This window comes from Saccostrea cucullata, unplaced genomic scaffold (genome assembly GCF_032062105.1).
Source record: "Saccostrea cucullata isolate Sc308-1 unplaced genomic scaffold, CSIRO_AGI_Scuc_v1 ctg6800, whole genome shotgun sequence".
Classification (NCBI taxonomy): Eukaryota; Metazoa; Mollusca; class Bivalvia; order Ostreida; family Ostreidae; genus Saccostrea; species Saccostrea cuccullata.
In genome coordinates this window covers 4,624-31,077 of record NW_026928040.1, presented here as the reverse complement: position 1 = coordinate 31,077, position 26,454 = coordinate 4,624, and the positions used below count along the sequence as shown (strand labels likewise).

Sequence of the window (26,454 nt, the reverse complement as noted above, 5' to 3'; positions counted from 1 at the left end):
ATGTGGAAACATCCTGAAGTTTTCTTTACAAATTAAATTACATCAGATCGGTATTGATTTTCCAAGAAAACGTCGCAACAGTTGCATTTGGCATGGGTTGTTATATTTGAATGTATTCATAATTTTATTTCGAGATTTAAAATTCATAGTTTAATTACATATGTGACAGGTACATAGAACCACCCACATTTTAACTATATATATATGAATGTTTTCTAATTTCCGTATATTGGTGAGCGGTTTCTTCAAGGTAATTTAATATATATTATCTAAATTTATTATATAATGATATAATATATTGTACAATATACAGGCATATTGCAATCTAAATAGTGTTTTTGTTTTAGCTAGCATACTACTGTATACGTGGAAAATTCTGCCATGTTGTATTTTTGCCCTTTCGCCCTACCTTTATTTAGGCGAATTTAAAACAAAGCAAATTCAAAGCATGCAGTATAATTTCTTAGGCAAAAGTATAAGAGAGCGAATTTAAAACGGTAAAAATACGTTTGTAAGCGTGAAAAGGCGAAAATAACACGTAAAGAAAATAACACTGTACAAACAAATTATGCTTAATATTCATACTAAGTTACATATATTTAACTATCTTTAGAACTCGAAAGATGCTGTGTTTCAAAGCTGCTGTTTTTGTTATTTTCTTATCATTGTTACCACTTGTGGCGCCGTCAGGTAAATTTTAAATCTTAAATTTGTCATTTAAATTGTTACTTTTCCGGTTAGCACTTGTTCATTTTGTTGTTTTAACTTGCAATTTCAATTATTTTTAATTAGTAAATAACCCTCAATGCCGTTTTTACATAAAAGACAATAATTTGTTTTCTGTGATGTTTTGATGTTTGAATTCAATCAATGTATTTTTAGTTGCTGGGACTAGTTATATGGATAATGCAAGCGAAAAATAATATGTTGAATTTCATGTTATTTTCATGAACTGTACCATTTTTAATTAAATATTTCGTGAGCATATAGCAAAAATGCCAAGTTTAATTGAATTACATAATTGTGGTTCAAATGATCACTGGAAATCTTTAGAACCAATTTTGACTGTTTCTTTATATACAAAAAAGGTAATACATGTACATATTTTTGATTGATGTGTCATTATTCTTTTTGTAATACTGCAGTATTTAACTTTTCTATTGCAGGTAACTTTATTGCATTTAATGCATATCCAACCAGATCACTACACCTGAACATAGGTTCTACCGTCAACGTTGTTTACGATGGTGTGTATTACAACTATGGAAACGCGTACAATAGGTATACTGGTGTCTTCACAGCGCCATATAACGGGCTTTACGTATTTTCTTGGGCAAGTGTCGTGGCACCCAACAAGATGTTTGACTCGGAAATCCTTCTCAATGGAGAAAGAAAAGGACTGGGAAACTGTAATAATCTTAAAGGTCAAGGATATGCAAACTGCTCCAGAACATATCCACTGGTTTTGAAAGCCGGAGATAGAGTTAACATCCGTACTGTTGGTGCAAACAACCTGATTGCATATTGGTCCAGTTTTTCTGGATGGAAAGTATAAAGGCAATTATATATTCATACATACTTATGAATTAAAGCAAGCATAATAAATCACCTTTTTGTACTTTTCTTTTTACGAAGATGGAAAAAAATATATATATGTTGACTCCCCAAATATGCTTACTATATTATCCTAGATTACTCTGACTCTTACTCCTGCTTTTTATATTTTGACATGAGCACGGAAGAGTCTGAGAAGAGACCTTATTGAAAAGTAGGAATTCAGCGACACCAGCTGGTATCTCGATTTTGCCTAACTTTTAATTTTTTTTTCGCGGATCTAACCCCCGACACGCGAGAAATCACTAGATGGGTGCTTCTTATACAACTATAGGTATATTCGATTAAGCGACACAAGTTACTGGAGTAACTAGTGTTGTAAATAAAACGGGACACCTTGGACGCGTTTGACCATCCCGTGATACGAGAGTATACTCCTCAATTTACCTTGAAGAGCAGGTGAAAAAAGGCGGAAAGAGAAGACGCATTGTAAATACGAAAACTGCTTCTGGATAAAGTTGTCAGTGTTTGTATTAGAAATTTACAATTCAATGAAAAAAGTCTTGAATTTTATTTTTTTTAAATCTTAGATTAACCTCGTCAATTATCTTTTGTATTTTCATTGAAAGTTTTTTTTATATATTTTTTTTTTTATAAAAGAAGCTTATCTAGCCTTTTTTTTACACTTAGACTGCCTAATGTATTAATTAAGTAATATCTGAGAAATGTTGATATATTTTAATAGTGACAAGGAACAAGGCCTATTGAAAAGAAATCATGTAACTTGCTGCACAAAAAAAAAAACAGAATTGTTTACGATTTCTTGACTGAAATATCATGTAAATAAATTATGTTTATCTTCATAAGTTCTAATTTGCTAACCTTTATCATTGGCCCAATATCTATAGATAATACTTTGATTCAGGGTCATCAGTTGCAATTTTTCAGCAAACAGATGGGACATTTTTTTTTCTAAAAGATCTGAATGTGTATTGCTGACAATATTTATGAGAACTACCCAGAATACTTATGAAAACAGCTGACAATATTGGTGAACAACTGAGAATATTCACGAAAAGTACTGAGAATATTTATGAGAACTACTGATATTATTTATGAGAACTATTGAGACTATTTTTTAAAGATCTACTGAGAATATTTACGAGAAGTTCAGAGAATAAATATAAGATTCATGAAAATATTTATGAGAACTATCAAGCATATTTTGAAAAAAAAATATTAGTTGGTATCAACTTCAGAAAAGGTTGGCTAAATTCATGAGAATATTTACATGAACATATTGAATTTTTATAATACTTGCATTGAGATTTCTTAAAACATATCTTGAGGCACGCAGTTATGATAAGGCTGTCCGAAGGCTTAAAATGCCTTGAAAGTATACATTTTATTCTGAGATAGATTTTAATTTTAGAAGGTAATCCTTGTTTGAATTTGCAGTCAATTTGAGATAATAGTTTAGTCAGGTTTTATTTTACAGCATTTTTTGTGATGTCACATGACTGTGTTGATCACGTGACGGAGATTTATGCTATTCCTAATTGTTGCACAAAAATCGCTTCGGCACAAGTGAAAAACAAAAATATTGTACAAAGTTTGTTACATAGATCAATTCATCGTGATCTCTAGTACACAGAAAGTGCTGGGGGCAGGTTTCATTTTTACTCGATTAGAAAATATTTTACGAGAAATTCAACTTACCGACATAAGAAGGGGTATTTTCCACTCTTTATCGCGATTTATACAAAAATGGATAAACTACACACAATCCCCCAACAAAATTCAGTCAGAGGACATACTTCTCTTGTAAATTCACACAGAAATCTTCATTTTGTCCTTGTTTATCACTTGTGCCAGTCCAATATAAACAAGCTTCATAAATTTTAACTCTGTCTACGGACGTGTAAGGGGAATGTATCACATATTATTTTTACTATTGTTTGAATATGTGCATATCGGATAAGCAAAAGGAATAGGGATATTTAAATTTCAAATGTTCAAATCATAACAGCAAACTCGAGCTTAACAAACAATCCTTACCCTTGAATTAAACAATAAGTCTCCAAAATAAATCTACATGCCATGTAATAATTATGACACTTTCCCCGTCATGTCAGCTCAAGTATGCAGGGACTTGACGTCATATTCTATTATGACGTCAAATCCAGGTAGTTCAGCGAAGTAAGTACAGTTTGAACAGTCTGATATTTTACGGGCAGCCTTATCTTAGCTGCGCATTTTTGAGCATGAAATCATTCAATGTTATGTAGAAAAAAAAAATCACGCTCATCCATTGATTAACTGAACACTTGCAGAAAATAGCACTTGTAAGAACTAGCATGACGAACAATTGTAATTGTCCTCATTTATATGTGCCACAAACCACTTTATTAATATTACCATTTACATATTAGTATTTGCTGAAAATGTATGTGACGTGTTCTTTGTATTAATATCCTCATATACATGTAAGTGTTCAAAACAAAACTTTGATCAGTTGATGTAGTAATTACTTGCAGTTGTTGTTTTATTTGCCCACAGCGATGAAAAGTTCTTTATGTGCAGATTTTTGTCAAGGTGATGATAAGTTTTCTTTTAGTTCAAGAGGGGGCAGTGTGTTACAAATTCCATAACATTCATGATGAAAACCTTGCTAAAGAATATTGATGATTTAAGTACACATGACATTAATACAATATTGAGGAGGGGTGATACACTGTACAGAAAAGTGCACACAGAAGATCAAGTTAATGGTCTACTGCATGAAGAATTGCCTGATTTTATTATTTATTTTATTATTTATGAGGGTAGTTATTTTACATTCAAGAAAATGAAAGCAAGCTTTGGATGCATGTCAATTGAAGGTGGCAAAGATAGACTAGGAATTCCAGTGGAATTCAGTTTTTGCAATGTCCAGGTGTAAAAGTGCATGCATCATCATTTTCCATTCTGCAGCAGTTGCTATCAAATACCATTCTCAATCTGGTCGCTACTTTGTTTTTGATTCGCATAGTAGAGGAGATGGACTTATTGTACTCCTGATGTAACAGCAATTGTTTCAGTCTTTCAATCACTGCAGGATCTTTGTTCATTTCTTTGTCGTCGTCGTGCGAACGGGGAATTAATTTATCAAATTCATATTTCACTAAAATTTGAAACCAAGACTTTTTTTTATTTTTTATAGTTATCTTCATCAGTGAAAGATGTCCACACCTGCACATTTTTTGCCTATTATTTCCCCATGCCAATTTCAAAGCAAGCACGCTAACCGCTTCCCAGTACTTTCAGTACTTTGATTATGGTTTGATCGTAAATCTAACAACAGCAATTATTTTTTCAATTGCTTGAAAATTCTTTATTTCTACGGAAAGAAAATAGACAACAAGAGAAATAAAGAAGAGGGTTGAATCGGTGTATCTGACAGATATGGACAAATTTGAATGAAAATAAATTCTTTTTGATTTGTTTGTTGTTGATCATCCCTCTCGATAAAAATTTCCTTCATATTGAGAGGCCACCACTTGTCGGTAGAGAGTACAAAACTACTCAGCACTACCCCCCACTTCTTTCCTAACATTACTTTTACTATTGAAAATGTTGATTAAAGACATGTAGCCCATCCTGTTAATACTAAGGTAATATAAAGGAAATGCAGTATTGTATGCAAAAAAAGGTAGTGAAAGAAGTCGGCATCTTAAAAAATTTGGATTCTCAACTACCCCCACCACCCCCACCCCCCCCCCCCCACACAAACACACACTCACACACCCTCACACACACTCACACACACACACACACACACACGCACACACACATACACACACACACACACACACACACACACACACACACAACACACACACACACACACACACACAAAATAGGATTTTCGAGCGCGGGCAATTAGGTTTTTAAGCTTGTCAACTGTTCTAGGTAAGTAAAAAAAATGTGTCTGGCGGCCCTCCCCCCGCCCACTTTCAAAAACTATAAAGTAAATGTTTTTGAGAGAAACATAAAAAGTTTTTCAATTATATACTCAACAAAAAAAAAAGAAACGCATATTCACAATTATATGAAAATCTAAGTTTTCAGTTTAAACCTTATTTTGTTTAAGGTACATTAATACTCTAATAAGAGAGATAACTCCTAATGACACAAATGTCTATTATTCCTTTATACATTTGTCAAGTTTAAGTGCCTTTTTTGTCAAATTTTGCCCCGCAAGCCATGCTATAATTGTTTGTATTTTATTCAGCATATACATTTGCTTTGGAAAATCATAAAAATTCGAGAAAAATTTCGTATGAGTGAGCAGAGGGTTTATGACCCTTAAGTGGTTTTAGAGTGTGTTGTGATAAATAACAAATATGTCCTATGTTGCTAATTGATTTTTGAGTTAGAATATTGTTTGTTTTTTCATATACATCAGTAAGTTAGTACATGTATCATTAATTTAAGGGAAAACCGTGACAGTATGCTTATATCTGAAGTACCGGATGCTAATTTATACCGGATGTCCTTCAGTACCCCAGACCAGAATAACGACGGAACAACAGCGTACGACTGTGCTGCCACCTACCGAGCTGGGTGGTGGTTTAATTATTGTCACCACGCCTTGCTCAATGGACAGTGGTCTCCTCAATACTGGTATATGCCATGGTATCCCGTAATTCCTGATGGAAGAGAAGTGAAGGAGACACTAATGATGATAAAACCGCACTAAATTTGTGCTTGAATCTCCTTATTGAAACATGTATACTGGTATCTACCCTTGAATCCAGTACTTTCTGATGGAGCTAATATGAAAAAGAATCAAAAACACGCCTCTCAATCTTTCTTAATTAGAAGCTCCATATTGGCCGAATCACGTTTTCAATTTTGTTGTTATTTGTTCCCTTCCGGTGAACAGGGTGGGACTCTAGGTTGTATTTGGTGTGTCCATTTGTCTGATTTTTTATCCATCCAGCTTTTCGTCAGTCTTTTCCACTTGCCTTTTCACGCTTTTTTCAAACGCCTGTAGAGGATGAGCTGATTTCTGTGTATTAATTGATGTTACAGATAAGATTTTATTTTTGGGTTTTCCACATTCCTTCTTCTTAGATTTGATATATGGTTTTTGACTTTTCTTCACAGGGTCATAGATCAAGTTTTCATTTTGTTTTGCTTCAATGATTTTTGAAAGAATACTAGTAACTGCATTTTTAATTTTTATGTGACGCAGATTACACTTTCTTGTAGAGGACTAACATAACACTAACAATGATCTCAGAATGCATGTTAAAATTACAGAGCTTTTGGGTCTCAATATACAATAGACATATTATCAATCTTGATGGATTTGAATCAAACACCGATTGGTGACCGGTGGACAAGGAATGCTAACTCCCTCATGGCACCTGATCCTAACCCAACTCTGGTGTGTTGGGGGTTAATTTTGCTCTGCTTCTTTTTGTATTGTTTTATGGACTCCATTGTTGTATCTTGACAATTTTTCAGTGATTGTTTCCCAGGTTACATCAAGGCACATGGCCTTACCTCTATGATATCTAGTGTTTTTTATGCTATGCATATATTTCTATCTGATATGGGGTTTTTGTGTGTTTATATGTTGTTAAGCATCTTTCTCAAAAGTTTTGCATTCATATGGAGATGCCACAACCTGCCTGGGGAGAACTGCACAATTTGTCCTATGCTCGGCACTCAGGGTCATTGTGCATTAAGGGATTTTATTTGTGCAAGCACCTACTGCAACATGGGATCTCAGTGTATACGGTCTTATCTAAAGGACAAATCTCCACCTCCCACAGTGGGATTCAAACACACAGCCTAAGTTGGTTTTTGTTAAATCGATCAATGCTCATTATTTTTCCCATTTCATTTAAATACATTAAAAGTCTACTTACAACTGTTGGCAATAAACAACAATAGAGGACCCTGTCTTTGAAAACTGAATTTTCTACATCCCTCGTGGCGCAGTAGTTAGAGCGTATGCTCTAAATGTCACAAAGGAGTTAATCCTTACGTCGCAGATTCGAATCCCACTGTGGGAAGAGGCGACCATGCAGTCCTTCCGATGAGACCTTACGATCTATAAACCGAGGTCCTTTTTTGTCGGAAACAGAGCTGGCACAAAATACCCCTTACTGCTAAATGGCCCTGACTGCCAAGTATTGGACAAAATTTGTAGATTTCCACTGCAAATGGTAGAATCTTTATATGAGTTTAAAAAATGTTAAACAATATACAATTAATCAATCTGCATCAGCCTTAGAGTAGAATTTTTTTTATGCTTTATTTTTGCAAATTTTCATACATACAAAAAGAACAAAATATACTCACAAACACACCCTCACACACTACACACACTCTTTGCACCTTTTCCAAAAAAACAGCTTTTCATAATTACATCTAAATTGATAGATAAAAAAAATATGTATGACAAATCAAATCAAACATTGCCCATTTATTATACATTTTAGTTCTACAATGAAAATTGCTCTCACAATATTTTTCAATTTTTCTGTAATACTTAAAGATGTTAATTGATTCTGTAAATTTAGGTCTAGAACATTGAGTTCTTGAGTAATATAAGTACTTTTTCCTAACAAGATGATAAAATTTTCCAAACAACTTCCTTCAATATTACCCAGCATTACCTTTTATTTCGAAATTACATAATCATTTTCAATAGCATGATACCAATTTTCAATTTTTTTTCCAAAAGATGGTTACATATAAACAGTCCATAAAAAAGATGAATCAGTGTTTCTGGTTTTGTTTTACAGAAGGAACAAAGATTATTTTCAGCAATCTTTATCTTATGAAGAAAAGAATTTGTGGCAAGGAAACCCATAAGAATTTTATATTGAAAGTAAATTATTTTGGTGTCTTTTGTGCAGATTGTTGCATTCCGAAGCAAAAAAATCCCAATGTTTTTTCTGAAATAGGTTCATTCAAATAAATCTCCCATTTTAACCTCTTGGATTCTGGTGCCACAAAATTCTTATCTTTTATAATTTTATACAGAAATTTTATACTTGTCACAGACATCATCTTTGGTAAAACACATTTCTCTGGTGCTGCAAATTGATTGCCTCTTTCTGTCATATAAACAGTTACTTCCCTTTTGACTCTTGCTGGTACTCTTGATACAATATTAAAATAGCTTAAAAAATTATTTGTACCAACTATTTTTTAACATCATCAAAACACTTAAATTTTCCATCATCTGATAACAATTCTTTCAGTACTTTAAAACCTTTTCCCCCCCAGTCGTGTAAAAACTCCATTTTTTAACATCAACAAAATTTCTAGTATCAGTATATAAATAATCTGTAGCACTCAAAGAATCCTTTTTAACAATTATAAGAGCTTTTATAACATCTTTCCAAAAATCATTACCAATATAATTCAAAAATTCTGAGAGTTTTTCTTTGGTTAAAGATGAAATCTTTTTGATTAAAAACACAGGATAATAATTGCTCCCATGCTGCACTGATGTCTGTAAGGACTTTCTTGAACCATTTAAAGTTTTATATAAGAAATGAAGGAGGATAAATGGATCATGTTAAGTCCACCTTCTTCAATTTTTCCTATCAATGTATTTCTTTTTACTTTTTCTACCTTAGGAGCAAACCAAATTGTTTTTTATCTTTAAGGTAATATATTAAATCATATAAAAACCTGGTGTTTTCACCTTTGAATCGTCCTTTTATAAAACCTTTTTGGGTATCACTTATAATACTGGTCAACACATTCTTAATGCGATTTGCTATGGTACTCGAACCAATTTTGTAATCTACATTTAATAATGAAATAGGTCTCCAATTTTTCATATATCTTCTATCCTTTTCCTCTTTTGGAATGCATGTAATTACCCCCTGAGATTGGAACTGTGAAAGTTTTCCACTTAAATACCCTTCATTTAAAGATTTCATAACAAATACATGTATACCTATATCTTTCCAGGAAATCTTATAAAATTCCACTGTAAACCCATCTGATCCTGGGGATTTTTTGTTTTTCATATTTTTTTATGACGTTGTGCATTCCTGAAGTTTCAAAAAACCTTCACAGTTGTCCCTTTGTTCATCAGATAATTTGACATTATGTTGTAAAAAGATATTTTCACACAAAAATGTTTCATTGCCATTAGTTTTTTTTTTACTTTTGTTCAAGTTTGAAAAAAAACCTTTGTTCATCCAGCATGACAGACTGGTCTGCAATATGATTACCATCTGAGTTTATTAATTCAGATATTGTTTTATTTACATAATTTCTTCTTTCTAATTTACAAAAAATATTCAGAATTTTTTTCCCCATTTCATACCATGTAGCTTTAGAGCGTAACATTAAACCTTTTATAAAGTTTGACCTAGAATTTTGTAAAGTTTGTTTTTTTTTCTTCAAGTGTCAAAATATCTTCTGCTTTTCCTGAAATATTGACTTTTCCTTCCAACACTAAGATTTCTTTTTCTAAATTTTTCCTTTCTAATTTTTTGTTTATTGGACCTTACAGAAGAATATTCTATTGTTAAGAAAACATTGAAAGTATCAAGTTCTTTATTTCGTACCACATTCCAATCCCAACACATGAGGATTGACATTTTTTTTTCTAATTTTGTAATTTCTTCATAAACATTCTGAAAAAATTCTGGATTATCATTATTTGGACCATCCAAATTTACCAAAGTAAATCTAAAATTATTTGCTGAAATATCCATTATGATATATCTACCAAAAGAGTCACATTTAACTGAATGGATATCTAATTCGAAGTTATTTTTGAAAAGTATTGCAACTCAAGCTGAGCTGCTTGTATAACTACTGAAATAGGATTCCCATAACCTTCAAGATTCATGAGTACTATATGTGTTTCTTGAAAACAAACAATAGAGATATTTTTATTTCTAACCCAATTAAACACATCTCTATGTTTTTGGCTGTTAAGAAGAGAAACCTCTTACATTCATACTCAATATACTCACTCAATATACCTAACATTTCTACTTTGTTGGTAATTCTAGTTGTCACATCAAATGTTATGAAAGTTTTTCATTCTTATTAAACAGAACATTAGAGAAGGTGCACTAAATCTCAAAAACAACACATACATACACACTCTACACATACTTTCACAAAAGTCAACCATTCAATAGGCATACCTCGCCTTGAAGTCAATGTCCCACCTGTACCGGCTCCTCCTGCTAGTTTGGCTTATTGTGGACAATTAAACATTTCAATTTCTGGTTGTACTTAAGCTCTATATATTGTCAATGTTGTCCATAACATCAATTTTGTGTCTGTGCCCTTTTATACCCAGCGCAAATATGTGGCCATTGAAATACCAGGCGCTATCAACAAGATGTTGTCTGTTCTCTGCTTTTAGGGTTCTCAATACTTGCGCATACATGCTGGTAATATGGTCTAACATGATGAAATCCTCTTTTAACGCTTCACGCTTTGTTATCACAGAGTTTCTTGCCGCTGCCGTATTAAACTTGACAATTACAGGGCGCGGATTTTGTTTATCAGCGGATGGGATTCTGTGAATGTCTAGGATGTCCTGCAGATCGAGAGTAACGTTTGTTCTCTCAGCCACGATGGTACAAAACTCTTCTTTCAGTTTTTGGCCCTTCCATTCTGGCCAGTTAAGGATCTTGATATTGTTCTTTTGTGAGTACTGCTGGTTAAATTGGCCATACTGACTGCTGTGCTGGCAAGCTCGTTTACATCCTTCAATTTGGTCTCCAATTTACTAATTTGTTTCTTAAGATTTGAAACATTTTCCATGTTGATGTCATTGTCCATCATGAGCCCATCTACTTTGTCTGATAACTGTTTCCTTATTTTGGCAGAGTAGAATTTTAACATCAGAATGTTTGTAACAAAATAGATTTGCAAGTGACTGATGGCAAGGTATACAAATCTTAAAGTGCGCTTCATCTTATGTACATTAGCTTTTAGTTACTTACCTTAATTTAATGTAGGAAATGATTGTAAAGTTTTAAATCGTATAATGATGATATTGATATTAATACAATAATTCCATTTGGGGATTTATGATTCTTCTTTGGAGTTTTTAAGTAACACTTCTTGATAAACACCTTACCTCGAATATGTCGTTGCACAGAACTCTGTACGTAGTCCAATTGTTTCTGCTGTTCATATTTACCTAATGAATCAATACAGACTGACCTTTCTTGTTTCTTCTTTATATTTCAGAATGAATGCGTAGTTTCAGAAAACCATGATTGCAAAGGATACATGTATTTTTATTTCTTTTTTTTTAATTCACATAGAAAAATGAAAAACTTTCTGTGAGTATCACTGCATGAAAAGTCGCGTTTAATATAATTTAATAAATTCGTTTACTCCAGTAAATTTCTTGTATTGAATTTAATTTATGTATAACGGTACATTTTACATGAAATATATTGTGATATAATTAACTACAGTTTTCAAATAAGTATAATTATATTTAATGCAAAATACGTCAGGAATAATATAGTTTAATAGAGAAGAATATACGTTTCGTTTAAGAATATCGACATGTAAAAGTAAATATGCTTAATCTAAGTTTAAGTATGTTTTTGGTATTTTAAATATGTCATAAATATTAATTCTTTATTTTAATCAAAATAAAAGATTGTTTACAGTTTTGTTATTGCAAAATAACAAAATCATTTACATTAAAACTTCCGACGTTGTAATGTTGGCCCGACATTAATGAACCGTCAATGTTGCTGCGTAAACTTATGATGAAACATTTTTTTAAAAAAATATATTTATTTATTTTAATTTTTATTTATTCATCTTTAATTATTTAACCCTTATGTAGATTTTCAAAACTGTGGAATATAACTTAGATTTTTTTTTCACTAAAACTGTCGACTAATACTGTAGTACAATTACATCGGGATCGAAGTCGGGCTCGAAATGCAATTAATTTAAACAACACATCGCGCCGAAATTCAAGTTTTTTGGGGTTCCACGGCCACGCAGCCATGTTGAACTTGATCATGATGTTGTACAGAAGGAAAGTGCGAAAGAGAGTGTCGCGAAAAGGAGAAGTATGATTAGCTTTGGATGGAATTTCTGTTTTGACAAGATGAAGACATTTTACGACCCTGTATTGCGGTAGGAACAATGTACAAAATTTTATCATGTGTCCTTGAATGAATAATTACTTCTGCTACTGACAATGTTACTGTTCCTTAGTCTGGGCATTACACATAAAATGCCTGACCGTAAAAACGTTTGGGCAAGCACTATTTAAATTTTGCAATAATTATTTAACACGTTTAAACATCTCTCATAAAGATGGATTTTAACCAGAATTTCCTCGTTTGGATTGGTTCAGGAATTTTAGTGTTCCTCTGTTCAGCATTTACAAAGTATGTTGTACAATGTAAAAAAAAAATATTTACTTTTTAATGCATGTTCAAGATTATATTCAGCACTTATTTTGATTATTTAATAGTTGCAGTGGACTGTGCCTGAGACAATTCCCCACAGTGCCTGCATATATTGTCAGCTTGTGAAAATGGTGAGAACCATGCAGCTCAAATTTTCATATATCATATATAACCTAGCATTGTTTTTTAGTAACTTGTATATTTTAGCATAAGACTATAAAAAAAAAATATCGCAACAACTTGAACTACTATTTACCAAGAAAACAAGACGAGGTTTATATTCTTAATTTCCTTATAACAGGGTATTATTTCAACTCGGAATAATTATTTCATTCGGAATTTAAAGAATTAAAAAAAATAAGCTACTAAGTCTCCTTACATGTATTTGTAGCTCAGTAGAAAAAAATGTTGCCTTAGATCTCTGCATATTTTGTGAGTATTTGGGTAAAGATTTTGTTTATAAACTCATTAAATAAGTTATTCTATTTTCTGTTAATTATTTCTTCTTATCTATTTGTTTGTTATTTGTTTGTTTATTTATTTTTGTGTTTGTTTGTTTATTTATTGGTGTAAACAAGGTTGCATGTACTGGCAGGGGTTAGATGAATTTTTTACTGGGTTAGTTGGCGCATGCCCAAAGGGGTTAGTCGCCGCCGGGTGTCGACTAACCCCTTTGGGCATGCGCCAGTTGAGTTAGTTAAAAATCCTGTAGTAAATCCATATTCAATGTGTATTCGGTCTGTATTGTTAATCAGTCCACGCAATGTACGTAATAAACGGTAATTAACACGGTAGAAGTGTTGTTTACTGTCACGATGCGCTTAAATCCTAAGTATTTCATTCCAAGTATCCATGAATGAAGACTAGACCCGGGTCCCTACACCATGTGCACATGCCGATCTCCCGAAGAAAATAAATCACGGAACAAGAGAACGAAAATACATACCAATGCATATTCATCACGATAACTGAAAACATACAGTCGTAAGAACGATTAAATCCATCAAATAGCCAGTGAAACGCGGCGATGTCAACACTGCCAATATGCACTGCAAACAACTCCTGTTCGACGTCATTTTTCGAAGTACGACGTCACAGGTACACTGTTTTCCCGAACTTTCTCTCTGTATCAAAATGGCGTATAGGCATTGTACGTAATATAAGGTATTCTGTCACTAAGGTACATCATTTAAACATTATTTTTTTAGCTGAACGTTTTCCTTTACTTGGACAACCAAATATCACAAGAGGAAATGAAAGTGAAAAGTGTTTAGTACAAAAAACAGGCTTTAAAAATTGTAAGATCCAGGATCCGCGCACTTGTTTCATCTCCGCTAAGAGGTGCAGTTTTAGTGTGCACATCTCAAGTTTTCGATCTACTGTGACGTATCACTCGGGGAAAAACATTAGCTATGCAAGAACATACATAGGCAAGATATTCTACAGCTGTTTGTAAATAAAAAGATTAAATTAACATTTTAAATACTGAGTATTTTATGTTTTAAACGATGATGTAAATTAATATTCTATGCCCAACCTCTCTTGTTTTATTCACAAAATGTCCACCCCCTTTCCCAGAAAATTGTTCCGGCCTTACATCGTAATATATCTAGATCTATATTATAAAAGTATAATTTTGAAAAAATGTGAAAAATAATCTATACATTTTGAAATTCTTAAATTAGAAAACTCACATTTTTTCTGAGGAAGGGGGGTCGAATAACCAATAAATAATTTTCCAAAGATAGTCTAAATAATCTGTCCTTGAGGGACAAGATAATAAATAATCTGTCCCTGACCAGTGCTACCCCCCACCCCCACCCCCAGCGAATTAGAGTTTAAATTTCAATGTTCTATTTTCATGCCTTGATATTTTTTTCTCCTTAGAATAGTAGAATGGTCGTTCCCTAGCTTGCACGAAAAAAAAATTCACAAGAAGCATTAAAGTTTCAGTAATACAATTTCTTCATTAATCTTTAAACATCAGACAAGACCTTTTAAAAGTGAAGGAAGGGGGGGGGGTGAAATATAAAAAAGTAACTTGAACAGCTTCGATTCTTCGACAAGGTTTCATTCTCACTGAATTAATCCACTTCCGGCAGAACATTGGCAGGTTCGATCACAATTAAAGTAATAATGAAAAGCACGATAAGAGTGAAAATTTTCAAAAAGGACAATACTCTGGGAAAATAATAAAAAAAAAATAATAAAATCAGGAGTTTTTTTTCCACGCGAGTAGTATAAACGGTCTGGCCGGCGAGGTCAACTGAGTGCACTTTTGGGGTTGGGGGGATAGGGGGTTCAACGGAGTGCAGCCCCTGGGGGAGGATAGGGGGTTCAACTGAGTGCAGCCCCTGGAGGGGATAGGGGGTTCAACGGAGTGCAGCCCCTGGTGGGGGATAGCCGGGTCAATTCAGTACATATAATCCCCCTAAATACGGGGGTGTGTTTTACACTGTGTTTACATTATACACTATACGCTGCTACTACTACGATTCACAACGCTGCTACTACGATTTTGGCAGCGACTTTTATACCTGTTGCATCATCTGTAAGGGCCCTGTACAAAAAATACGTTTAACCTACGTTTTTTTTTTTTTATGCTGACTACACAGGTAAATACTTGGCAGCAATTCAAGTTTGTTTAGGGTCGTGTGCAAAAAAAAAAAAATATGCTTACCTATGCATTGTGACGTCATCCACTGTATAAATACTGCTTTTCTCCGACTTTCAGCTCATTCTACAGTCAGAGCCAGCTCCTATTGGGGTCATGGATTCTACTAGAGAAAAACAGTTACATGCTCAGCGATTATTAGAATGGAAAAAAAGGGAGAGCGAATTAGAACGAATTCTTGATGAAAATAAAGAGCGAGAATTAGAGCTTAGGAAAAGAAATGCGGTAAGATTACAGAGAAGAGCTCTACAAGAACAACAACGACAACGACAACTACAACGACAACGACAACTACGGTAGAGAGAATCAAATCAAATTCTTGATGAAAATAAAGAGCGAGAATTAAAGCTTCGGAAAAGAAATGCCATACTATTACAGAGAAGAGCTCAACTAGAAAAACAACGACAGCAACAGCAAAGGACAAGGGCGCATGAGGGGTCAAAGTTACCTATTCATTCACCACCCAAACCCAAGGCCATATCCCAGTATTATCGAGTCAAAGTGAATCAAAGGGTGCGCTCTAAAAAATTTAAAGCTCAACAGGATTTTTACACTGTAATTTTTAAGGAGTTTCCAGAGGAAGAAAACAGAACATTTGTTCGGCGATTATTCAGAGACATGTTACAAACTTTCAAATCGAAAATGCAGTGTCCCAGGTAGCACAAACCATTTTCAAAACATTTTATTGGTGTTGTTAAAAGGTTTTTTCGAAACATTTCAGACTAAACATTTTTAAAATGTTTTTAAAACATTTCCTCTTCTCATTAAAACATTTTTAAAATGTTTTCAAGAAGCTTATGATTAAATCCTTTTGGAACATTTTTCTAAAATATTTTTGAAACGTTTTAAAAATGTTTCAAAAGGTATGTTTAGCTTTCAAATATCAAAGATTTTTATATTACGTTTTAAAAACGTTCTAAAAACATGAAATGAAACATTCCTTTTCCATAAATCTGAAACATTGCATAAATACGTTTCTGAAACATTTGGAAGGAACGTTGTCAAAATGTTTTTGAAACATTCTTAATTCATTTAAGGGTATTTATAGCTTCCAAATATAAAAGATCTTATAAAACGTTTTAAAAACGTTCTTAAAACATGAAATGAAACATTCTTTTTGTGTAAATCGGAAACATTGTATGTACGTTTCTGAAACATTTGTAAGGAACATTTTTAAAATATTTTAAAACATTCTTAATATCGCTGTTAGTTTTCATTACTGCTGTTATTTTCAAAATGTTCTTAAAACATTCAAATAATGTATGATTGCAATTTTCCTAAAATTTAGTTTAGGAAGAAAAAAAATGAATAATTATATAGAAAAAATAGTGTTAAAATGAGGAATTGTAGACATTTTTTAATTGAAAGATTTTTTCCGGTATTTTATAATGATTTCCAGTTCTGGCTTATTGATTAAACAGACATCATTTTTATAAAGTTCTTTGATTAAACAAATCAAAAAATCAATAAATGAAAGGATAGGCAAACAAAACAAACAACTGAAATATAAATAAATGTATAAAATTATAAGCATTAAATAAAACTCTTAAATGTCTTTTTTAAAAAAAATGTTCTTCATCAAATCTGTGATCCACTCCCAGAATTTTACTCTGAGGCATTAGATAGGGATTGGCACACTGGTCAGTTTCAGTGTCATGATAACCTATTATGCAATTCTCCTGCTGGGCAGCGCGTTACAGAGTATAGTGGTTTGCTGCTTATCTAGGCCAAATTTTGAATTCTGGTAAACAAGATGTGCGCGCTTACTCCGTACCGATTTGAATGAGAAGACTTCGCACCATATAAACCACAATAATAACCTCGGGATTTATTAACTTTGAATGGTAAGAATTATTCCTTTATCATAGGCTTTAAAAGATCATTTAAAAACGACTTTTATACTACCAGTACATGATCAATAACTTTGTACAAATGTATGTAGCAATGACAAAGCGTTAAGGTTATATACATATTTGACTTGAATATTTCATTCTTAAGGCAACACAATTATATCCTTGATTCAAGTATTCGTTGTCTTTGTGAAATGTTAATCATCAAACAATATGTTGATTTAAAATGAAATTTCTTTACAGCATGGTGTTGGTTGCATCATCCATATTTTCAAATTCCCACATTCAAAAGACCCGCCTTTGGTGAAGGCAAAGGTGTACGTAAATAATATTACTCTTCAATAATATTGTCAAAGTAATTATTTTTCTGCTTTTTTCAATGCAAATGAGGAAAGAACTTAAATTTGATATATTTATTTAAAATATTTTTTGTATATTTTCATTGATCATCTTAAGATACAATAGATGTAGAACGCTGATACAAACACAATCTTCCTTATCTTTACAGATTGTGCTATTCTTTCCAAGGGGCAGATTCCTTATCAGCCTTTTCAGTGTATGTGATTCTAACCAAGTCTTATAGATCCGCCACTCTGTTCGACCTATACAGTGAACATTGAATTTCTGTGATTCTGTTCTTTTAAAATTCAGTGAATGGATTAGACGCCGTTTTCAACCTTTAAAAACCCGGTGACTTGAAAGAAAAATTAAAACTTGTACCGAAAATGGAATTTAAATGTGATTAACGTATTGAATATGGGTTTGTATTAAATGTTAAAAAATGAAATATAATTTGTGTTTATTTCTTTTAAAAATATAAATATATCATTATTTAATGAGAAAAAGTAAAAATTCAAGCAAAATACTTTTGTAACCTCGACTTTAATGTTTTGAAAACGTTTTAAAAACGAAACAATTTAAACGTGAATAAGACATTTTTGAAAAACAATGTTATGATAACATTTGTTGAAATATTTTGTAAAATGTTTTAAAAACATTTTAAAAACCATACAAAATCACGCGATTAAACATTGTTGAAAAATGTTTTTGTAACATTTAAAGAAAATGTTCCGGAAACATTTGCTGAAATATTTCACTAAAATGTTTTAAAAACGTTTAAAAAACCATACAAATTCACGTGATTAAAACATTATTGAAAATGTTTTTGCAACATTTTAAGAAAATGTTCTGACAACATTTTGCTGAAATATTTCACTAAAATGTTATAAAAACGTTTAAAAAACCATACAAAATCACGTGATTAAAACATTTTTAAAAATGTTTTCGCAACATTTTGAAAATGTTTTAAAAACATTTTCAAAATGTTTTTGTGTTAGCTGGGGTAATCCTAACGATTACCTCCGCCTGAACATACGCCACAAATCTCTGGAATCAGAGATTTGGTACGAGTTTACTCAATGTAAACATTTTAACGAGGACGTCATTTTAGACAAGATTGAAGCCGTGCAACAATCCAGAAAGGAGTTCAAACTGGGCGACGGGGGCATGGAATTTAATATGTTTCGGGTCAAGTATCCCGAGGGAAGTGGTGGCCAGAAAACCAAGCATTTACAAGTGAATAAGGAGACTTTTAAGAACAATAAACAATCCATCGTTCGGATCGTCAATCCCTGGGATAATTTTTGTTTAGCTAGAGCCATCGTCGTGACTCGATTACACAGTCAGAAACCCGAACATCCAGACCCCGAATGGGAAAAACAATGGAAACGCATGAGGTCAGGAGATTTTAAATCCTTAGACCAGAAGAACCAAGCCATAGCCCTCATGGAACAGGCCGAGTGTGATATCACTCAAGCTTGTGGATATGCAGAGTGGACGAAATTACAGCAGGTATTAGCTCCTCAGTATCGACTGAAAATATTTCAGTTCAAGTCTACTTCGAGTAAACTCACCTTAGAGCGCATCTTCAAAGGCTGGGGAGACGGAACTTATTTGAACATATTGTTCGACGACCATCATTACGATGCCATCATATCCATGCCTGGAGTAACGGGGAACCCCTATTACTGTGATCATTGCGACGTGGGATACAGGACTGTCACAGAACATCGCTCCAAGTGTCCTCATCGCTGTACCTATTGTTTAGGACATCACCCTAATTGTCCCGATGAAGGGATCGAGATTAAATGCCAGGAATGCCATGGAATGTTTAAGAACAGGACCTGCTACGAAAATCATTTAAGACCCCATAGTAAGAAGACCACCACTACTGTCTGCAATTTAATGGAACAATGCGAGAAGTGTCAGTCTTGGATACCTAAGAAATTATTCCCTCATCACAAATGCGGAGAACAGAAACAGTGTAAGATCTGTAAGAAAATCGTCGATACCGATCATCAGTGCTACGTACAACAGAAGCCCCAGAAGAAGAAGAAGAAGGGGAAAGGGACCTTAGAGTTTTACATCTATTTCGATTTCGAATGCACTCAGGAAACCGGCATTCACATCCCTAATCTGTGTGTGGCACACCGCGTCTGTCAACATTGCAGTCACTTACCCATAGACCAACCCTGTCCTCATTGTCAACACATGGGACCCCGTCAGCACCTATTTCAAGGACCAGACACCTTAAAGAAGTTCATGGACTGGTTATTACAACCCACTACAGGTACTAAGAATTCCACTTTAGTACACGACGAGGCCATTATCATCGCCCATAACTTCAAAGGCTACGACGGACAGTTCATTTTGAATCACCTGGTGCATTCCTCTTGCCTGAAACCTAACGTCATCATGAACGGCAGTAAGATCTTATACATGGAAATATGCGGACTGAAATTCATCGACTCGTATAGTTTCTTACCCTTTGCTTTAGCCAAGATGCCCTCCGCTTTCGGATTCGACGAATTGAAGAAAGGCTATTTCCCTCACTTTTTCAATACGGAACAGAACCAGAATTACGTAGGACCTTATCCACCGGCAGCTTTCTACAAACCGGACGAAATGTCTACCAGCGGACGAAAAGCTTTTTTCCAATGGTACGACCAACAGAGGGGGAAAGTGTTTGATTTCCAGAAAGAGTTTGTAGGGTATTGTGTCTCGGACGTCGACATTTTACGCCGATGCTGTGCAAAGTTTAGAGCCACCCTCAAGAGTTTGGTCAATGTGGACCCTTTCCAGGAATCCATCACTTTTGCCAGTGCTGCTAATTTAGCCTACCGTCGACAATTCATGCCTGAAGACACCATAGCCATCATCCTGCTGGGCAGCGCGTTACAGAGTATAGTGGTTTGCTGCTTATCTAGGCCAAATTTTGAATTCTGGTAAACAAGATGTGCGCGCTTACTCCGTACCGATTTGAATGAGAAGACTTCGCACCATATAAACCACAATAATAACCTCGGGATTTATTAACTTTGAATGGTAAGAATTATTCCTTTATCATAGGCTTTAAAAGATCATTTAAAAACGACTTTTATACTACCAGTACATGATCAATAACTTTGTACAAATGTATGTAGCAATGACAAAGCGTTAAGGTTATATACATATTTGATTTGAATCTTTCATTCTTAAGGCAACACAATTATATCCTTGATTCAAGTATTCGTTGTCTTTGTGAAATGTTAATCATCAAACAATATGTTGATTTAAAATGAAATTTCTTTACAGCATGGTGTTGGTTGCATCATCCATATTTTCAAATTCCCACATTCAAAAGACCCGCCTTTGGTGAAGGCAAAGGTGTACGTAAATAATATTACTCTTCAATAATATTGTCAAAGTAATTATTTTTCTGCTTTTTTCAATGCAAATGAGGAAAGAACTTAAATTTGATATATTTATTTAAAATATTTTTTGTATATTTTCATTGATCATCTTAAGATACATTAGATGTAGAACGCTGATACAAACACAATCTTCCTTATCTTTACAGATTGTGCTATTCTTTCCAAGGGGCAGATTCCTTATCAGCCTTTTCAGTGTATGTGATTCTAACCAAGTCTTGTAGATCCGCCACTCTGTTCGACCTATACAGTGAACATTGAATTTCTGTGATTCTGTTCTTTTAAAATTCAGTGAATGGATTAGACGCCGTTTTCAACCTTTAAAAACCCGGTGACTTGAAAGAAAAATTAAAACTTGTACCGAAAATGGAATTTAAATGTGATTAACGTATTGAATATGGGTTTGTATTAAATGTTAAAAAATGAAATATAATTTGTGTTTATTTCTTTTAAAAATATAAATATATCATTATTTAATGAGAAAAAGTAAAAATTCAAGCAAAATACTTTTGTAACCTCGACTTTAATGTTTTGAAAACGTTTTAAAAACGAAACAATTTAAACGTGAATAAGACATTTTTGAAAAACAATGTTATGATAACATTTGTTGAAATATTTTGTAAAATGTTTTAAAAACATTTTAAAAACCATACAAAATTCCGCGATTAAACATTGTTGAAAAATGTTTTTGTAACATTTAAAGAAAATGTTCCGGAAACATTTGCTGAAATATTTCACTAAAATGTTTTAAAAACGTTTAAAAAACCATACAAATTCACGTGATTAAAACATTATTGAAAATGTTTTTGCAACATTTTAAGAAAATGTTCTGACAACATTTTGCTGAAATATTTCACTAAAATGTTATAAAAACGTTTAAAAAACCATACAAAATCACGTGATTAAAACATTTTTAAAAATGTTTTCGCAACATTTTGAAAATGTTTTAAAAACATTTTCAAAATGTTTTTGTGTTAGCTGGGGTAATCCTAACGATTACCTCCGCCTGAACATACGCCACAAATCTCTGGAATCAGAGATTTGGTACGAGTTTACTCAATGTAAACATTTTAACGAGGACGTCATTTTAGACAAGATTGAAGCCGTGCAACAATCCAGAAAGGAGTTCAAACTGGGCGACGGGGGCATGGAATTTAATATGTTTCGGGTCAAGTATCCCGAGGGAAGTGGTGGCCAGAAAACCAAGCATTTACAAGTGAATAAGGAGACTTTTAAGAACAATAAACAATCCATCGTTCGGATCGTCAATCCCTGGGATAATTTTTGTTTAGCTAGAGCCATCGTCGTGACTCGATTACACAGTCAGAAACCCGAACATCCAGACCCCGAATGGGAAAAACAATGGAAACGCATGAGGTCAGGAGATTTTAAATCCTTAGACCAGAAGAACCAAGCCATAGCCCTCATGGAACAGGCCGAGTGTGATATCACTCAAGCTTGTGGATATGCAGAGTGGACGAAATTACAACAGGTATTAGCTCCTCAGTATCGACTGAAAATATTTCAGTTCAAGTCTACTTCGAGTAAACTCACCTTAGAGCGCATCTTCAAAGGCTGGGGAGACGGAACTTATTTGAACATATTGTTCGACGACCATCATTACGATGCCATCATATCCATGCCTGGAGTAACGGGGAACCCCTATTACTGTGATCATTGCGACGTGGGGTACAGGACTGTCACAGAACATCGCTCCAAGTGTCCTCATCGCTGTACCTATTGTTTAGGACATCACCCTAATTGTCCCGATGAAGGGATCGAGATTAAATGCCAGGAATGCCATGGAATGTTTAAGAACAGGACCTGCTACGAAAATCATTTAAGACCCCATAGTAAGAAGACCACCACTACTGTCTGCAATTTAATGGAACAATGCGAGAAGTGTCAGTCTTGGATACCTAAGAAATTATTCCCTCATCACAAATGCGGAGAACAGAAACAGTGTAAGATCTGTAAGAAAATCGTCGATACCGATCATCAGTGCTACGTACAACAGAAGCCCCAGAAGAAGAAGAAGAAGGGGAAAGGGACCTTAGAGTTTTACATCTATTTCGATTTCGAATGCACTCAGGAAACCGGCATTCACATCCCTAATCTGTGTGTGGCACACCGCGTCTGTCAACATTGCAGTCACTTACCCATAGACCAACCCTGTCCTCATTGTCAACACATGGGACCCCGTCAGCACCTATTTCAAGGACCAGACACCTTAAAGAAGTTCATGGACTGGTTATTACAACCCACTACAGGTACTAAGAATTCCACTTTAGTACACGACGAGGCCATTATCATCGCCCATAACTTCAAAGGCTACGACGGACAGTTCATTTTGAATCACCTGGTGCATTCCTCTTGCCTGAAACCTAACGTCATCATGAACGGCAGTAAGATCTTATACATGGAAATATGCGGACTGAAATTCATCGACTCGTATAGTTTCTTACCGTTTGCAATAGCCAAGATGCCCTCCGCTTTCGGATTCGACGAATTGAAGAAAGGCTATTTCCCTCACTTTTTCAATACGGAACAGAACCAGAATTACGTAGGACCTTATCCACCGGCAGCTTTCTACAAACCGGACGAAATGTCTACCAGCGGACGAAAAGCTTTTTTCCAATGGTACGACCAACAGAGGGGGAAAGTGTTTGATTTCCAGAAAGAGTTTGTAGGGTATTGTGTCTCGGACGTCGACATTTTACGCCGATGCTGTGCAAAGTTTAGAGCCACCCTCAAGAGTTTGGTCAATGTGGACCCTTTCCAGGAATCCATCACTTTTGCCAGTGCTGCTAATTTAGCCTACCGTCGACAATTCATGCCTGAAGACACCATAGCCATCATCCTGCTGGGCAGCGCGTTACAGAGTATAGTGGTTTGCTGCTTATCTAGGCCAAATTTTGAATTCTGGTAAACAAGATGTGCGCGCTTACTCCGTACCGATTTGAATGAGAAGACTTCGCACCATATAAACCACAATAATAACCTCGGGATTTATTAACTTTGAATGGTAAGAATTATTCCTTTATCATAGGCTTTAAAAGATCATTTAAAAACGACTTTTATACTACCAGTACATGATCAATAACTTTGTACAAATGTATGTAGCAATGACAAAGCGTTAAGGTTATATACATATTTGATTTGAATCTTTCATTCTTAAGGCAACACAATTATATCCTTGATTCAAGTATTCGTTGTCTTTGTGAAATGTTAATCATCAAACAATATGTTGATTTAAAATGAAATTTCTTTACAGCATGGTGTTGGTTGCATCATCCATATTTTCAAATTCCCACATTCAAAAGACCCGCCTTTGGTGAAGGCAAAGGTGTACGTAAATAATATTACTCTTCAATAATATTGTCAAAGTAATTATTTTTCTGCTTTTTTCAATGCAAATGAGGAAAGAACTTAAATTTGATATATTTATTTAATATATTTTTTGTATATTTTCATTGATCATCTTAAGATACAATAGATGTAGAACGCTGATACAAACACAATCTTCCTTATCTTTACAGATTGTGCTATTCTTTCCAAGGGGCAGATTCCTTATCAGCCTTTTCAGTGTATGTGATTCTAACCAAGTCTTATAGATCCGCCACTCTGTTCGACCTATACAGTGAACATTGAATTTCTGTGATTCTGTTCTTTTAAAATTCAGTGAATGGATTAGACGCCGTTTTCAACCTTTAAAAACCCGGTGACTTGAAAGAAAAATTAAAACTTGTACCGAAAATGGAATTTAAATGTGATTAACGTATTGAATATGGGTTTGTATTAAATGTTAAAAAATGAAATATAATTTGTGTTTATTTCTTTTAAAAATATAAATATATCATTATTTAATGAGAAAAAGTAAAAATTCAAGCAAAATACTTTTGTAACCTCGACTTTAATGTTTTGAAAACGTTTTAAAAACGAAACAATTTAAACGTGAATAAGACATTTTTGAAAAACAATGTTATGATAACATTTGTTGAAATATTTTGTAAAATGTTTTAAAAACATTTTAAAAACCATACAAAATCACGCGATTAAACATTGTTGAAAAATGTTTTTGTAACATTTAAAGAAAATGTTCCGGAAACATTTGCTGAAATATTTCACTAAAATGTTTTAAAAACGTTTAAAAAACCATACAAATTCACGTGATTAAAACATTATTGAAAATGTTTTTGCAACATTTTAAGAAAATGTTCTGACAACATTTTGCTGAAATATTTCACTAAAATGTTATAAAAACGTTTTAAAAACCATACAAAATCACGTGATTAAAACATTTTTAAAAATGTTTTCGCAACATTTTGAAAATGTTTTAAAAACATTTTCAAAATGTTTTTGTGTTAGCTGGGGTAATCCTAACGATTACCTCCGCCTGAACATACGCCACAAATCTCTGGAATCAGAGATTTGGTACGAGTTTACTCAATGTAAACATTTTAACGAGGACGTCATTTTAGACAAGATTGAAGCCGTGCAACAATCCAGAAAGGAGTTCAAACTGGGCGACGGGGGCATGGAATTTGATATGTTTCGGGTCAAGTATCCCGAGGGAAGTGGTGGGCAGAAAACCAAGCATTTACAAGTGAATAAGGAGACTTTTAAGAACAATAAACAATCCATCGTTCGGATCGTCAATCCCTGGGATAATTTTTGTTTAGCTAGAGCCATCGTCGTGACTCGATTACACAGTCAGAAACCCGAACATCCAGACCCCGAATGGGAAAAACAATGGAAACGCATGAGGTCAGGAGATTTTAAATCCTTAGACCAGAAGAACCAAGCCATAGCCCTCATGGAACAGGCCGAGTGTGATATCACTCAAGCTTGTGGATATGCAGAGTGGACGAAATTACAACAGGTATTAGCTCCTCAGTATCGACTGAAAATATTTCAGTTCAAGTCTACTTCGAGTAAACTCACCTTAGAGCGCATCTTCAAAGGCTGGGGAGACGGAACTTATTTGAACATATTGTTCGACGACCATCATTACGATGCCATCATATCCATGCCTGGAGTAACGGGGAACCCCTATTACTGTGATCATTGCGACGTGGGATACAGGACTGTCACAGAACATCGCTCCAAGTGTCCTCATCGCTGTACCTATTGTTTAGGACATCACCCTAATTGTCCCGATGAAGGGATCGAGATTAAATGCCAGGAATGCC

At 34.0% G+C, this 26,454-nt stretch overlaps 1 protein-coding gene and 3 long non-coding RNA genes across 4 annotated transcripts; all 4 read left to right on the top strand.

The window, feature by feature from the left end:
- Positions 1–577: 577 nt before the first annotated feature.
- On the top strand, positions 578–16,323 carry LOC134276251 (uncharacterized). Its single transcript, XM_062758512.1, has 4 exons — positions 578–690; positions 1,167–1,549; positions 15,724–15,888; positions 16,042–16,323. Exons 1-4 carry the CDS (start codon positions 624–626, stop codon positions 16,321–16,323), a joined length of 897 nt encoding a protein of 298 aa, XP_062614496.1. The 5' UTR covers positions 578–623.
- Positions 16,324–17,231: 908 nt separating this feature from the next.
- LOC134276250 (uncharacterized) lies at positions 17,232–18,209 on the top strand. The gene is made up of 3 exons (XR_009994009.1): positions 17,232–17,507; positions 17,757–17,830; positions 18,022–18,209. It is a non-coding gene; the product is annotated as an uncharacterized LOC134276250 (long non-coding RNA).
- A 2,561-nt stretch (positions 18,210–20,770) lies between these two features.
- Positions 20,771–21,481, top strand: LOC134276249 (uncharacterized). The gene is made up of 3 exons (XR_009994008.1): positions 20,771–20,897; positions 21,147–21,220; positions 21,412–21,481. It is a non-coding gene; the product is annotated as an uncharacterized LOC134276249 (long non-coding RNA).
- A 2,679-nt stretch (positions 21,482–24,160) lies between these two features.
- LOC134276248 (uncharacterized) lies at positions 24,161–24,989 on the top strand. Its single transcript, XR_009994007.1, has 3 exons — positions 24,161–24,287; positions 24,537–24,610; positions 24,802–24,989. It is a non-coding gene; the product is annotated as an uncharacterized LOC134276248 (long non-coding RNA).
- The last annotated feature ends 1,465 nt before the right edge of the window (positions 24,990–26,454 follow it).